The sequence below is a fragment of the Thunnus thynnus genome, chromosome 19 (genome assembly GCF_963924715.1).
Source record: "Thunnus thynnus chromosome 19, fThuThy2.1, whole genome shotgun sequence".
NCBI lineage: Eukaryota > Metazoa > Chordata > Actinopteri > Scombriformes > Scombridae > Thunnus > Thunnus thynnus.
This window is the reverse complement of record NC_089535.1, coordinates 25,491,557-25,508,451: the sequence shown is the minus strand read 5'-3', so window position 1 is coordinate 25,508,451 and position 16,895 is coordinate 25,491,557. Positions and strand designations below refer to the sequence as shown.

The window sequence follows — 16,895 nt, the reverse complement described above, 5'->3', positions numbered from 1 at the left end:
TCGGCTGCAGTAATGCAAACAATACTCCGTTTGAACTGTGAAGCAGTGGAAATGTGTTCACCATTTGGCAATCTGATAGATGAATCTGGGTGTGGAAGACTTGACTGGCCTGCACAGAACCCTGAACTCAACCCCAGCCAACATGTTTGGGATGAACTGGAATGCAGACTGTGAGCCAAACCAACATCAGTGGTCGACCCGACTACTCTTGTGGGTTAATGTGAGCAAATATCTGCAGCCAGGTTCCAAAATCTGGTGGAAACCCTGAAACCAGAAGAGTGGACACTGTTGCGGCAGCAGATTAGTGTTACTGTCCATACCCTTGGCAGTGTGAATGTTATCACACTGTACGAGTGACTGCCATGCCAGACATACCCAAACCATGACCATCTGGCAGACTGACTGGTTCACGAGAGATTGATTTACGTGGGCCTGTGGCTGTTCACACTTCGAGGTTTGTGGGTTGTTAAGGTCAATGGCTGAAAACGTGCATTGTACTAAACTGAACGTGCTGGTACACAGAGTTCAAGGACAACAGCAGCTCAGATTTAATGTGAGTGAACCAGAAAATTAACAAATGTCTCCTCCACAGCAGCTGATTTCACTGATTAGCATCTTTAACCACAGCGGATGCTTCAAACCTGTTATATCTACACATAAATATCTAGAGATCTTGAGAGATCTGCTGCTGTATACACACACATTGTGATGCACCGATACTATGTGAAGCTCTGGTATCAGTGCTGATACAGCTCATACTGCTCACTCATCATTGGCATGTTTTAGATCGAACTACTGACATGTTCACTGAAGTGATTAACGTCCTCTACCGTCAGCACAAATGTCAAGTGTGGAGATCCAATGCTGATCATTATTCATGCCAATCATTAACTGATATTCTGTCAATTTGTTTTGGTTAAAATGCAGCATGTACTCTTTTTTTAATTCTACTTGAATCCTACATTTTTCCCTCATTAACTTTCAGTAACATGCTACAAGCTGCCTTGCTGTTTTCTGTCAGATCCAATTATTTTAGTTCGTCCAGGCAGCAAAGCTTTATGCTTTGCACCAAAGGCTGGGAGTGTGTTTATGCTGCACAGTGTTTAGGATAAACAACTGGAGGATTGAAAAGTAATTGACGCCCACATCCATTAAAACTGTGTCAGTGCTTGAATAAATACAAGGCATCGACTGTTATACTTAATAAGTAGTTGGGACTTGGAACACTAATGAAAAACTGTCATTGCACTTCTAACAATCTTATGCAAGTGTAAAAAGTGGTCTGTTCCCTGCACAATATACATGAAGCAGAGAGGCTTACAGCACAGCTAGAATCCAGAATGACAATCTGAAATTCATTCAGTCAATTTCATTTCAAAGTCTCAAATTGGAGCAGGAGAAGGCCACATTTCTGTGCTGCATTTGGAGGACAGAATTTTGCAGAGATCTCCAGATCTGTATCGAGGCCAATCTGGGCATATTTTAATGGATTGTATCAGTTTAAGTAAACCCCATCAAATAATCTGTTCTCAACTGTTCTATACTCTCCTTCAGTATTTCAAGTAGCCCGTGAAAAGTGAGACAACTTTTCATATAAAACTATTACTTTTTACCATATATACACTGAGCATCTTTGGAACAAAATTTATTTCAGGACAAAATAAGTTCTATCTTAAAAAGGTTCAATGTGTAAGAATTGGCCACCTGATCCAAACAAATATGGGGAAACATATCACCCCCCCCTCACACGCATCACCCGACACCATCATCACTAACTGAATATAGTGTAAAGCTAGCTGTTTACAGTGAATCTGTGCTATGGCGTTGTCAAGATATCAAAATGCTATGGAGACATTAGAGCTAGTAGTAAATTACCAAAGAGCTGCACAGATCAGAAAGCGGTTGCACCATGGAGAAACTACTAAATAGTTATTCACATGCCCCTAGGGTAGGTGTCAATCATAAAAGTGTCACAGAACTCACTAATGGTAAAAAGCAGTTTTTCTGCCACACAGCATCATTTTTCATTACTTGCTGCCATTTTGCAACACATTAATCCATTAGAGACCTAATTTATTGATATGATATTTCAATATGGGTCCAACTTATGTGCTACGATGCCAAATAGCTCATGCCAGCATTCACATAGCTGATGCAACCCAGTGCAGTTCATCAGATAAGCTGGTGCAACTTTCCAAATAGGCGTTATTTGGATGAACTGAATGACCTGAAAAAATATTAAAACTTTATAAAGTGACATATTAAGAGTCCTACAGTGAAAGCCTGGTTTCTTCCTCTCATGTTGGACTGAAGGCAGACTGCTACAGTGACTCACTATCATCCCTGTGGTAGAAAGTGGTAGTAAGAGACAGTACAGACTGAAGCTAGCTGGTTAGCATGCTAACTTCAGTAGATATCTCTGCAACACAATACATACAGGTCTTTGGCTTAATGTCAAAACTTATTTCTTCACATTCTGTTGATAATTTTGGTGAATTTGAGCGTTTTAAACTAAAATTCTGGCAAATTCTTACACATTGAACCTTTAACTTATTTTCAGCTTGTAGTGAGGGTACTGGGCAGCTGTGTCATTTAGGTAAACCTAATATCGGAGGAGGTATCGGCAGTACCCAGTATTAAAGGAGTCTGATCAGGATACTTCTGCAATCTTTCTCAACTCAAAGTCAGAGAATATCTTGTGACCACATATTTGGTTATCACCATGGGTGTTTGCTTTCAGTTGCTCATCAATCACTGGTAAATGCAAAACATGATCTGGACAAATGAAAAAGAAAGTGCAGGATGTAAATAATGGAGGCCAGGCATAAACTCCACTTGCTAGTCATGTTAGCAACCTTGACATGCTGTCAGTCACGCTGCATTTCACATAAATCAAGTGTCTCAACTCTTACTGTAAACCATAATCTTTACTGGTAATCATGAAATTCCCCACAGCATTTACCATTCTCTCATTTGACAGCAGCTGTATGGTAATAAACTTGTTTAATAAAGTTAGACCATTTGGGGACAAGGCGCAGGTTTAGCCTGGCCTTAAGATCATCTGAAAGACACACCTATATGGGACATGGATCCAACACACAGACACTTGAGTAGGAGAGACATGCAACCAGGGGTTCATATTCACTCCATTCAGCTGAAAGATATTACTCACCTCCTATGGTACATGACTCCAACATAACATTTAAGTTTAAATCCAGGAACTAACTAAAGTGATTCAGAAGTTCTACCGTAATGTGTACTGTAGTAAAAATGATCAAGCTAAAATGATTCTGGGGCAGGCATACAGACAAATATCCCTTCCAAGTTAGTGTGTTTATGTCCACCTACCACAGTTGACCTCATCCTCTCCGCTGTCACAGTCCTTCTCTCCGTCACATTTCCAGAAGACGGGGATACACTGGGTGGAGCCGGCTCCGCAGCTGAACTCGTTCACACGACACGTCCTCATGTCTACGTGAGCACAAACACAAAACGCACGGTCAATTAATTGTTTTAATATTGCATTGTCCTGTCTCACAATGTTTTATTTTTGTTTGTGCTTTGATGTGTACCAGTGTCAAATCTATTTATATAGCTTCATATTTTGAAAGGAAAACTAATTTGCTTTGGGCAATAAATGTCTCATATTTAATGACATTAGAGAAGGGACTGCAGATGAAAATTAGCTTTAAGCTAACTCTGGTGCAGTGCATCAAATGTTAACATTTATGTTTAAAATTGTACATTGTCACAATAAATACAATACAAAAAAGAAGGGGAAATAATGTTGAAACCATAAAATTGGCAAAAATAAAAAGCTACAGTTTCATAATACTTTTTGGTCCAGGTTAGTCCTCCTCTCCTCCTTTAGAAAAAGCAAAATGTGTTTCATTAATTCTTGGTTAGCATGACAAAAAAAGAAAACTCCAAAGAGAATCACTGTCAATATGGCCCCGAGGTATGCGTCATCAGTGCCACATTACATTATACACACATGCCACGAATTAAAGTGTTTTAAAAAGGTGTTTGCAGTCACATCTCTAATCACCTGATTTTATTTTTTTAAAAGACACAGGCTATTTGGGACTCCAAGGCCACATTCAAGCCTTTCATTCTCATGACTAATTCTGATTTACTGCTTAAATGAAGCTCTGATTTTTGTTGGACTTTTCACATTGTGTTTTTCAATATGGGTAATAGCAGGTATAGGTGTAATGTATGATTCTTACGCAGAAGAATACAAGTGTAAGGTGATAGCGTTATAATGTATGGTGTCATTACACAGCTGCAGTGGCTCTATTTGTTGCCTTTTGAGTGTGTTTCCCCCATGACAGTAGGGCCAAAAATAACAAGAGGACAGAGCAAGGACACGGCACAACTGACTTTCTGGGGGGTTGGAAATGGTGAACAGCTTTTGGAGTAGTAATGGTGTTGTTGAGCCACAGGTTATCTGAAAAAAAAAAATGTTTGCACTGTCACTGTAACAAAACAACTGTTTCGTCATATTGACAGTATCAGGTTAAACTGAAAATGCATAAATGTGACTCAAAATCTACTGCCACTATTTCACTCAGCATGCATGTCTTTCACACAACAGAGTTTATTAGATGACATTTCAGCTTCTAGACCTGGTTTGCTTCTTATCCATGTGATCTTCCAATGTTAGAGAGATAAGCTGTTGCCATATAAAAACTGAAACTATACTGTGATAAGGGCTGCTCAGCGGAGCAGAAAATGAAAGGGAATTGAAAAGTGGCTCCTAAAGATAAGTCAATTATTGACTACGAAGATAGTTTTGTTGATAGGCCAGGTGACAATTTGCTGCTATATCTCTGAATCCAGTCTGGTGTGTCAGCGTCTCAACAGCAGAGGTGATCTCAACTCAAAGTATGACGACACACAAGACCTATCCGGTCTCTAACTAGGCTAGTTAATTGATCATGTAGTGATCTTGTCTGCATACATGCTCTTTGATGAAGTCAAGCCCAACCAAATCAATGATTAGCATCATTTAAAAATGTCCATATTGGTGTGAATAAGACGATACCTGAGCTTTGGTACCAATAGTTACATGATACCTGACACACAATCACATTTCTTCCATTCTATCTATATGTAGGAATACATGTGATGTACTGTGCAAAGCAGTTCAAGTCAACACACAAAACATCATGTAACAACTACAGATCACTACTGATTATGATTTTTCTTACAAAAGTCCCAAGGCCAGGATGTTGAGGGCGTAACAAGTGGACGGAAAAAAAATCCCAGAACACATAAATTACAAAGCCTGTAGGTAGCAACGGCAACATACAAACATGACACACTGTGTAAGGGTGACAGGAATCCTACACCTACAAACTGTATGTTTAAAAGCCATGAGAACTAAAAAAAAAAACCCAAAACACTACAGAGCAGCTTCACCAAGTTCAACCCAACAAGAAACCAAATTATGTGTTGAACCTTCATACCTGAGTTTCAATACTCAGATCCACTCGACCTCCGTACAGTAGGCTGAATAAAATGTGTCAGTAGCAGATATATATCGCTGCCATTTCACTATTATTAAAACTCAGCCATTGCTAAGCTCCACAAAATTCCAACAATAGAGCCGCTGTACAGTTTACCAGTTCTGTATTCAGTGTTCTGGTTGAAATACACACTGCACACAAATATCTATAATAATAATTTATGGTGAAAAATACATCACATGTACATATTTCATTTGCACTATTCAACAATGTGAAGTCACCTCCTGTAAACACTTATTAGACTTCAAGGAGACACCTAGGTCAGCATGTGTTCCCTGTTTGGAGCCGGTTTTCTGTGTGAAAAGAGCTCAATGGGCCTAAAACATGCACCTGAACCAGAAAATAGAGCTCATATATGTGAGCTCTAGAAATATGTGACTGATGTATACATATCACAGTCCTGACAACTGTGTTATATATAATATATATCTCAACTACAAGGTTTGCTATAAAAACACTGTAGTCAAATCACTAGAGACTTAAACAGTGTTAGAAAACAGGAGACTTGCAAAGTAGAAACTAACAAGTATTAATAGAATTCTGTGTTGTGCAAAGCAGCATATGCTGCGCAAGAGCCTTGTTTGTTTTTCAGCTATAATAATGAATAGGGATTTACATTTTATTAAATGGTCTTATGAAACCTTTCAAAATTTAATTGGATTACATATACACAGTGATCTATTTGAAACCACCATAGCTGGTTTTCCCTAAAAAGTTGACACTGACAAACAAAGACCTTCCCCTGACAGCAACAGTGTGAACCTGTGTACACACAACACATGGTCAACTAAAACCCTGGTTTTAACTTGAGTATTAATGGACGACTCTTAACATCCCACTTGTTAATGACTACGTGAACAGGAACTGCAGCTCACTTCCTTAATTTAACACTGAGGCAAGCAAACTGACGTAAACACAACTGCAGCATGAGTCCTTCACACAGAAAGTGTACATACACACACACACACACACTTACTTTAGATTCCATTCCCTGCTGCCAAGTCATGTGTAACAGCTGGTCAAACAGTACAGTGATATAACAGCTATAGTTGCTGAGTTGATCTGCACGTACACCACTGCAGCTATGACTGGAACTTAACACAACCTCTTAACACGTGCACACACACACACACACACGCACACAGAGTGGACTACAAACTGGAATGCTGTTCAAGACCTTCAGTTGACCAACACAAGTTGTACCATTTAATGTACACAAGCACAGCCTGATGTCAGGAAGTTGTTAGATCTAAAGAGGGAAAGATCAAATGTTACAGCTGGACCTTCAGAGGTTCATTCAAGTTTTCAGTATGCAACTTCATCAGTGTAAAAGTTTCACAAGTGCAAGTTAAAAAGTTTTGGAGGATACATTTCACCAGAAGCAAACAAAGGGCCCCATCTTACGCCCTGCGCACAATGGCGCCAAGTGTGACACAAGTGTCTTTGTTAGTTTAAGACCATTGTTTAAGTAGCAAAATGAAGCAATGATTAAACTAAAGGAGGAAATAAATCTGGACAGCCTCTAGCTGCTGCCAGCAGCAGGATCAGAACCTTGGAGAGCTGATTAAGTCCTGATAACTGTTTTAATGATTCTTTACATGATTAAAATTAATGATTTAATTTTTGAACAATATTTAACAAATATTCTTTAACATTTTTGAGATTACAGTGATCAGGTTTCCATACTTTAAGCAATTAAAACCCTGCTGATTTTAGCTGTTACTCCATTACTGAACAAAACGATATTAAAGAAACCAAAGCTGTAATTAAAAAATAAACCTTTTCAAAAATCAAAACGAAAATACATTCACAACAAATTAATGAACTTAAACTGGTGGTCTGGGGCCAGGGGAGGGTTCAGGAGCAGCAGGAGCCAGTGTTCTCGTTATGGATCGTCCGCCTTCACTTTGCGCACGAGCAGTTTCCTCTGCAGAGAAGTGTCCCTTCTTACTACTTGGCAAATGCACCATCATAATAGCAATCCGCCAAGGTGCAAGCGCACCTGGCTTTTAAAGGCAATGGAAGATGACACTCTGATTGGTTTGTTGCATGTTACACCAAAAACACACCCTTAATTAGGAGACTAAGGACAACCCCCTTTGGACCATGCGCCTAGCGGAGCGACCATTTTTCCGCCGTTGAAATAGCAAAAGAGGATTTGGACACATCCTAAATGCACTTGTGCCAATGCGCTTCAGACTGTGCGCTTTAGATTGTTAAAATAGGGCCTAAAGAGGGAAATGGAAAACTAACAAAAAAAAAAAAACTCAGGAGAGGCCATAATTAAATGTCTTTTTTGTTACAACCACTGAAGTGCAGAAAAGTAAAAAATCTTCAAAATCATACACAAAGCGGCTGTAACTAGTTAATCCTAGCATTTTTAAGACATAACCAGAAAATGTATTTGAACTTGATAACTTGATCATTTTTCATCAAAATAACTGCTTGAGTAAACCAAAGTACACATGTGACAATATACTGCTTTTTGTACAATCTATATCAAATGCAAGACTTGACTGACTTTGGGAAAACAAAAAACATCGTAAGACTTTTGCCTGACTTCAACAGTCTGGGTGTAAATGTGCTGTGTAATTTTTAAACCCTATGATTATAAATGAACTGTCCAATCATCAACTTGAACAAATAAATAACAGTGTGATAAGGGTGGAGCGGACAGGGTCATTGACTCTCACGTAACAGGATGAAAAGGTGAGGGGAAAAAAAAACAACATTAAAATGAAGATGACAGAGGACATTGTGAAAGCAGAGGGATAATAACATTTGAGCTGATTTGTACTGGGACAAACCAAAGCTCCATTTAATGTCTGGGTTATTAATATAGCACTCGAAGATAATTACTATTCTACTACTATATTTACCACTCCATTGTCTAGGCCTATCCAGTGACTGCTTTTTTGACTTTAATTTTATCTTTCTAACAGTACAGGAACCAGGGAGGCCTTTGGCAACACTTCAGTCATTTGGTTTTGAATAACTCTGGTGTTTAAAAGACTCTACTTGTTTTGGCAGAGTGCAAAAGGGATTTGCCCTCACCTTTAGGTGTAGTGTTTGCTTTCCAGTTAAATCATTTATTTTTATATTGTTCTCAGGTCTGTACACTCAACCTGCTTTGTGACACACTGGAGATTGAATCGAAAATAACACTAGCCTATACAATTGGATTAAGGTCCCGAAAAGCAGAAAAAGGTCAGAAAGAAAAAGAAAAAAGATAAAATGTGGCTGATGCTGCAGAATGTTTTAAGTTAACACATTTATTCAAAACACTGATGCCACTGCCACACAAAATCCTGTTAGCTTTAGCATGCCTAGCTGCAGTGATATCATTAACTGTCTACCACCAAATGAAGAGGAGGAAGAAAGAGTCTAGACAACGAGCAGGCTGCCTCCAGTGGAGAGCAGGGGCAAGAAGAGGAGGCTGCTGCCAAGGACAAGCGAAAGGTACATAACAACCTGCAGCAGGTGATACTGCTAACATCATGTAGTGACAGTGTTAACAGCGGAGCTCCAGACCTGACCCTCTCCGTTATGCAAGTGGCATGCGAACGCAGCTTTCCGACTTCAAAAAATTAAAAATTAACAATTTAAAAAAATAGATTAGGGAGCACTACATCTTGAAGTGTTCATGCTTATGGCTACACAGAAAAACTGATGGAATAATCAACAGGATGGCAGACAAGAGCGCACTGATGAGACGTCTTCTCATCGCCTAAGGTAGGACATGCTATTCTATCAGCTGCTTAGGACCGCTGTGCTATTCTGTTTTTTAAATGATGCCAAGGCGAGAGTGTTATTATGGCTCAGCTGATTAGTCACTCTGGGTCTGCTCCAATAGGTTGCAGGCATGCTGCTCGTCACAGTCTGACAATAGCAGTGAATGAACGTTTACATAGTGTCGGTAGCATGAAATCCTGTTAAGCCTGTTGTGTGAATTGCATCAGATCAGCTGCAAACACCATGTCAGATGATTGACTAGAAATAGCTCTCACATTTCTAGCAATCATAGGAAAGCTTTTGTCCAGTGTGGAAAATTAAGTTTTGGTTATGTTGTTTCATGATGAAAGCATTGCATTTTGTCATAGACTTCATTCATGACATATGATTATGTCATATTTATTTTATTTGTGAAGTTACGGATTGTAGCAGAAGTGTGCTGAGAGCTGGGTTGCCTATATCTACTGTCAAACGAATAAAATCTTAAGGGTCTTAAGGCGCCTCTTGGGGTGCCCACTTTTCCTCGAGGCCATTTCTTGGACACTTATTTATTATTTTATGAAAGCTGTAAGTACTCCTGCTGGTAGGGTGCCAACTTGATATCTATTGCTTAGCCTATGTTAGAAATAGCCTGATATTGCTTTATGCAACTCATACGTGCGTATGTTAGGGGAAAAATGGGGCTGGTCCAGATGAAAATTTCCAGGGATGAATTTTGTTCCCAGTCTGATCCTGCCAGTAATAGTTGAGAAAATGAGATTTATGTCTCAGGGATATAATGATTATTTTAATTGGTATGGATTCTCCGCTGTAGAAAATATTTCTCGTAGATATGCTTTTGTGAAAAATGTGTATTTTTAAAATGATTTCAGTAAAATTTCTCACTAAGAAAATGCCACCCTACCACTCCCAGGATCATTTCTCCTCATTTTTCAGGGGTGTAACAAGTATATATCATTCTAGTACTTGTAATAACAAAGTGAGCCCAGTTTGTGTACAAAATGACAATAACTTTTTTTTTTTTTAACCAAGCCCTTAGCTGACAGTTTGACGTGACAATAAATGAAAATGATAACCCAAAAGGTTCAAATGAAGACCTAGAATTACATGTCACACTAAATAGATCTATTGTGTAACCTTCTGTTGCTTCATTGATTTAGTCAGTTAAAAGAAGCAAACCCACTACTTCTGTACTACTGTCAGTATTTTAGAGATTTGATATCACGAGCTTATGTACAAAAACATTTAGGATTTCTAAAAGTCTTGTGGTCTTGCCATGTATGTACCTAGAAAGCAATTTCTGTTTTTCTGAAATTCAACTTTGTACAAGCTCTTACTGTATTATTAACACTTTATCTAGAGAGTGTATACTCAAATTAAGTCCATGAGTTTTCTATTGGCATGCCTCGGTGCACATTTTGACTGCTTTGCACTTTAAAACAACACTGACTTGACAACAGTATGATCAACAGTATAGAGCCCAAAATTACAAATTTGTCTTCATGTGCTTACAAACCCTTCTATAGTAAGACACTCACGTAGGATACATAACCTTAAACATAGCGTTCCCAAATATATGTCAATATGGTTATTAATCTTTGTTTTTTGGGGTACTGCCCATATAACATATTTCAACTTTTATTGGGTATTACAATAGTTCGCAGTTCATTCAGTGTGCTAGATTTTTTTCCTCAATTATTCGCCTGTGCACCTTTCTGTATACAGCTATGTAAAAATTCCTTTTCTTTGATCATTTTGTACAAACAGCAAGCATTTATTTTGTTTCAAACTTCTGTCAACTCATTTAGCTGATGAAGACTTGAAGGCTTCTGAAAACCAGTAAGCCTCTCTTTGTCCTCCACTGACTTTGGTTTCTGCACATTGTTACGTTGCCATTTTGAAGTTGAGGGTAGACCCTGAAGATTTACTCACAGTACCATGGATGAAAGACACCATCTTTCTTCAGTTGGCTTACAAAAATTTATAAGCCAACTGACTCAACCTGAGTGCTTTAAACATTCAGGAAGATTTCAAGCAGCACAGTGAACATCACACCAACGAGTGTTTGAAGTGCTTTCATCTTCCATCTGATGTTTATCTACATACCTAAGGAGACGCCGAAGTCCATTTGTCTCTATGACAGCACAGTGAAGACAGTGCAGACAAGAGATTCTCATTAAAAAGCGACTTCACTACATACACTTTCCATCATGACTCATCTTTGATTGAACGAGCACCTCAGCGAGACCTCACATCACAGTTCTACCATTTAAAGCTTGACACCTCTCCTTAGTTCTGTTTAAACAACTTATTTTCTTGACAGTGCTGCTCACAGGGGACTCGCCCTCACAGCTTTTAAGTGCTTCTCTGAATTTTTTGCAACAGTGTGAGATACTGTTAGAAACAGCAAGAAGCCATGCACTCTGATGGTCAAAGAAACTCTGCAGCTGGTTGCTAAACCAACTCAAAACTTTAAATATACATTCTGTAACATAAAAATACTCAATTATAATTGCAATTCCTGTAATCAAAGTTTATTGTACATGTACAGTAAAGTACATGAAAATGTGCTTGAAGTATCAAAAGCAGAAGTACTCATTATGCAGAACAGCTCCCGTAGTGTATGTTGTTTGAAGCATCTTATTCTTGCACACTGTTGCGTAATTTAAAATGTAGCAATTTATCATATTTTTAAGGTGATCATATGTTCTTGGACATAAAATTTGAATCTACAGAGTCACTAGTAACTAAATGTATAACAGTAAAAGTATAAAGTAGCATAAAATGGAAATACTCTACTAAAACTAGGGGTGGTATATGAAACAGTATATACACTGATGAATTTGTGTACCATTAGTTATTTTGCTACATTGTTTCTCGATTCATTTTTACACATTATATTAATTTTAAATAATTTTATTGATTCATTTGTGTAAGGCTTATTTTGTTTAAAAAAAAAAAAAGGCATCAATTGGCCTGCTTTAAAAAAAAAGTTAACCAATCTCACAGCACAGCTGCTGTCATTAGCTTTTTTTTTTTTATTTTGTCATACAATGTAGTATGTATCATAAACTAATGAATTTATCTACTTAATCTGCAGTGCAACAGCTTGGTAACGACTGCTAGTTAAGGCAGCATTTGAGCCGTGATCACTACTTTCAACATCTGATGACAAAAACAGAAATGCGCAACTACCTCTTGCATTGCAAACATGAAAACAGTTTTGCAGTATACGTCTTAAGACAGTACAAATGAAATGCATAATTGAAAATTATTTTTTAAGTTAACCAATTACAGGCGTTCGCAAGTGAATATCACTCTTTCACATGAGCTGGTCCAGCAGGGTGGTGAGCAAGGGTCACACATGGTTCACAGATGGTGGACATACACACAAATGCTAGAATGACAGCAGATTGTCTCCAGCAGCCCGGCGGAGCCAGAACGTAATGCAGCCGGATGCTACTGGTGACTTTGGTGAGTAGAGCAAAGCATATGGAGAATGACTGAACCCTGCATCTCCAGATCACGCAGCACACTTGTCAGAATTGGCAGATGGAAAAGTGATTGCAAACAGGTTGTCTTAAATGAAGGAACAGAATCACTTCTGTTGCACCGGACATTTTACAAAATAAGATATTCGTCAATGACGCTCATCCGTAGAGCGCTTACTTTGATCTTTAATATTAGACTTTTAGTTTAAATCTTTCCCTATTTTAAGAGTTAGTGACGGCGGGCTTCAGGCTGCTGCCAGCAGGTCGTCCTCTGCGTACAGCCGACCGCCGCTTAGGACCAGAAGAGAGTTGCTGACGAAAACAAGCGAGGAGTCATGAGAGCAGCTGCTCGCTAACAGCTAGCATTACGTTTGTTTACAGCAGCAGGACGGAGAACAGATGTCTCACTCTGCTACTTTTTGCTGCAACTCTGCTGATACTAAAGACGCTACCGGAGCAGACACTGTCAGTTTATCATTGTAACGTCCGTCGTCCAGCTAAGTATTGATAACACACTTGATACTTCACAAATTGGAGGTTTTTTTACTTGATAAACGTGGATGCTGATACGCGAAAATGAAATAAATGGGTTTGTTTCTATATAAAAAAGCAATACTACGGTATGGGCGTTGGGCAAGTAATGTAATGGGTGTATGTCCCGACACTGTAACACCGGTAACATCAACCACCGCGGCAAGCCTATTCTGTACATATATGGTCATTGATATTTCACTTAGTTTCATTTTATTCACTATATTAACTACAAATCAGCAACAAGGATGTGAGCCTGAATGGGTAAATAAACCATTTTTAGGTTAGTTTGTTCTCGCTGTTTATTGTTTTAGCCTGAATCTTTCACCAGGCACAGAGTCTGCAGTAATTAAGGTTGCTCACACTGTCTGACCTCCTGTGTAACTTCATATTTTATTGTTGATCATGTTCTGCCTTGTTGTTAATATACACTCGTGTGCTTTGTTGCTCTGCAAAGCTCTGAATGAACCAATTTCTTCAAAGTAATTTATAGAGAACAGAAGGAGTAGCTGACCTGTGCACTGCAGTGTTCTCTCAGTTGGCAGATACAGCATAAATAATGACCCATCATCATGCAGCATGCAACACATTTACTGAAAAATAGTCACTTGACAAAATTGGAGTACAAGGTCTTTAAACTCAACATATACTCATGCAATGATGAATCTCAGATTAATTACTTGGACCACCTTCAATGTCTCAGACAGATAAGGCACTTGTTTTTTTATGCAGCCAAAGCCCGATCCATCTTATTCCTCTGTGCCATAATGCTCCGTTGTTGTACAAAACTATTAAGAATAAATCAATAAGCCACATCATTGTACTGGGTGACATGTTCCTTCATTACCATGAAAACTGGCACTATAGTTTATTTTGAGTCCCACATCACACAAACACTGTCCTGCTGCCAGAAATACTTCACAAAATACCAAATGTGTATTCTTCCACTTCAGAAAACAGCCCTTCACAAATGCGTTATTTACTCATGTGCCCAGTAGTTTTAGGAAATTACCAAGCCTTTTGTTTGTGAGCTGTTTTTAAAAATTATATCTTCAGTAGAAACCAGTGGGCCAGAGGTTGAGAGCCACAGAGAGGGTACAGAGTATTGAGAAGTATTGAGACAGACACACTGTTGATTTAGGTCTTTTCACAAGAGTTGTTACAGATAAAAACATTTAAAAATCAGCAAAAAAGAAACTTGGCTGACCAGATTGAACCTGCTACTGATATTGGTCATCTCTCAACCCTAAAACACACCTCAACTTTATACATCGATTAAGACAATTCTCCCCCTTCTATAAAAGGCATTGTTTTTCACCTTTCTATAAAAAAAAGAAAAGAAAAGGAATGAATGACATAATATAGACATTAAACTTTCTTGAGATTGCTTAGACCAGACTAGACTTGAACTCAACTGCACTACCTTTGACAAAAAGTGGTGTTGATTGCAAAGAACTGTTTTAAAACTTCTTCTTTGATGGATTATTCAGATGTTTCTGAGTAGCCTCCAACATCATAGAGTTGGCTGCTGAAAAGTATTACATACAAAAATTCAGTTTGTGGGGGAAAAAAAATCTCAATAATTAAGGTTGGACTTAGATAATATTATCAAAGTCCAAAAGTCTTGAAAGTATTTGATATCTTCATGCATCAAAAAGGTTCCTAGTTGACAGCTGAGTTTTGAATGTTGGGGTTTCTCCCAACCACATAAACACAGAGATACAGTATATGGACAACGACGTGTTTACTGTGACTCAAGCAAGTTTCAAGTGCAGTGAAACAAATTAAACTCAATGGCTGCCTGAAAGGTAGAAATCAATGAAAAAAGTTCATCTTGGGAAGCAGCACTATAAACTCTCTCATTAATAGGATGAAAGCTGTAACACTAGTATGGTTCTTCAAAAATATCTAAGCAATTAAATATACAAAAGTCTGAGGTGTGATGGAGAAGTTTCCATCGTCACAAACTAAGAACAAATTCTGACTTGATTCTTGTGAGAGGTTCATCAGAAAGGAAACCAACTACTCACGGCAGATTTCTACGCTCTCGTCTGACCCGTCCTCGCAGTCTGGCTCCCCATCGCAGTGCCACCGCTTCGGGACACACTGGCCGTTCCGACATACAAAGTCCTCCTCTGCACAAGTCTTTTTAACTGGAGTGGAGAGAAGAGAGATGGATTCATTATACAGTTTTTAATGTGTTCTTTAATGAGACATCTCACATTAAAGGAATAGAAAGACACAAACAATAGGAAGGGAAGGAGAGAAAGACCAAAACCATACACACACAGCTCATGAATATGAAATTAAGTTCACCCAACCCAAGCCTCTTTCTGTCTCAGGTAAAGAAGGTCACAAATTTACAATTTGTTGCTTCTTGATTGAGCTACATTTGTATTGAAAATGCAGTCAAGACTATGCTCTAGAAATAATTACTGCATGAATTTTCCACCAAAAGGAGAAGATGGCAAGATGGAGAATACATCTAAAAGATAAAGTGAAATCACAAGTGAAACTTCCAACATGGTGTGGATATTTGTTGGGAATTCTTGCTTCACAAATTATGGCTTTGGCAGATGAACACGGAATTTAACACATTTAACACACAACATTTAAAAAAAATAAATAAATAAAATAAAAAAAAATAAAAAAATCAGATGTCTCCTGGTAGGGCTGAACGATTTGAGCCAAAAGACAATTTTCTGACTAGTATTTCAATTTCAGTTGGTCTTGTTTCTACATGAATATGATCAAATAATATAATGCAGTTGCTTGGTATTAAGGTCTCCCAAGTTTAAACCTGTCAGTCAGAGAAAGGTCAATGTCAAAAGTAAACTTGGCAATTTTTTTTTTATGGATACATTTGTTAGTTTAGCTCACATGTATAAAAAGATTTTATTATTGATATACTTAATACACTCACATATACTGAGCTCTGACATTCAAAAGTGGTGTTACATTTATGAATAACATCTACACAGTTGACCAGTTATGGTATTAAGTCCCATATGAAAATGTTTGATACAGACAATCCCTAAAGCAGTGATTACTGACATTTTTGTCTTCTGACCCATGAAGCAATGTCTGTCTATGGCCTCATTTCACACATGTCTACAAGCTGAGTTTGAATTCTATGATGGTTGAGGAGGTGAAATTAGGTACAGAAAAAAAAGCACAGACTAGGGCAAAGTAAAGAAGAAACAACTTGGTGTTGCAGAAGCGTAATATTTCTGCTTTCCTATCCTGTTCATCTAATGAAGCATGACATTTCTTTTGCGACCCATTCGGGGGCTGCCAAACCCCAGGTTGGGAACATCTTGCCTAATGATACTGCTGACAGCTTTGCAGTTAAGCTGCTTAATCCAACATTATCATTAAATACAGGCAGCCAGGACTAGCTGCTTCACAGTTCAGAATCCCAAAGGTCCAGATTCACAACTTACAGATTACTAGATTTATCAAGAGAAACACGCTCCACTCTGTTGGCGTTTTTGAAAACCAAAAAAGACCCTCTGATATTTTTGAAAGTAGACAAAGTTACACAGTGGTGAGTCTTCTGTGATAAAACCATCTTTGGCCCAGTCTGACACCAGCAGAAATACCTGAAGGA

General features: G+C 38.3%; 1 protein-coding gene across 2 annotated transcripts in view; it reads right to left on the bottom strand.

Annotated features, from left to right (window-relative positions):
• vldlr (very low density lipoprotein receptor) overlaps positions 1 to 16,895 on the bottom strand; it is a 73,072-nt gene that overhangs the window by 34,896 nt on the left and 21,281 nt on the right. For both annotated transcript variants that reach the window (XM_067574765.1, XM_067574766.1), the window contains exons 3-4: positions 15,316 to 15,438; positions 3,349 to 3,471 (exon numbers count right to left, since the gene is read on the bottom strand). In XM_067574765.1, coding sequence (XP_067430866.1) covers positions 3,349 to 3,471; positions 15,316 to 15,438 — 246 coding nt within the window. The remainder of the gene's footprint in view (positions 1 to 3,348; positions 3,472 to 15,315; positions 15,439 to 16,895) is intronic.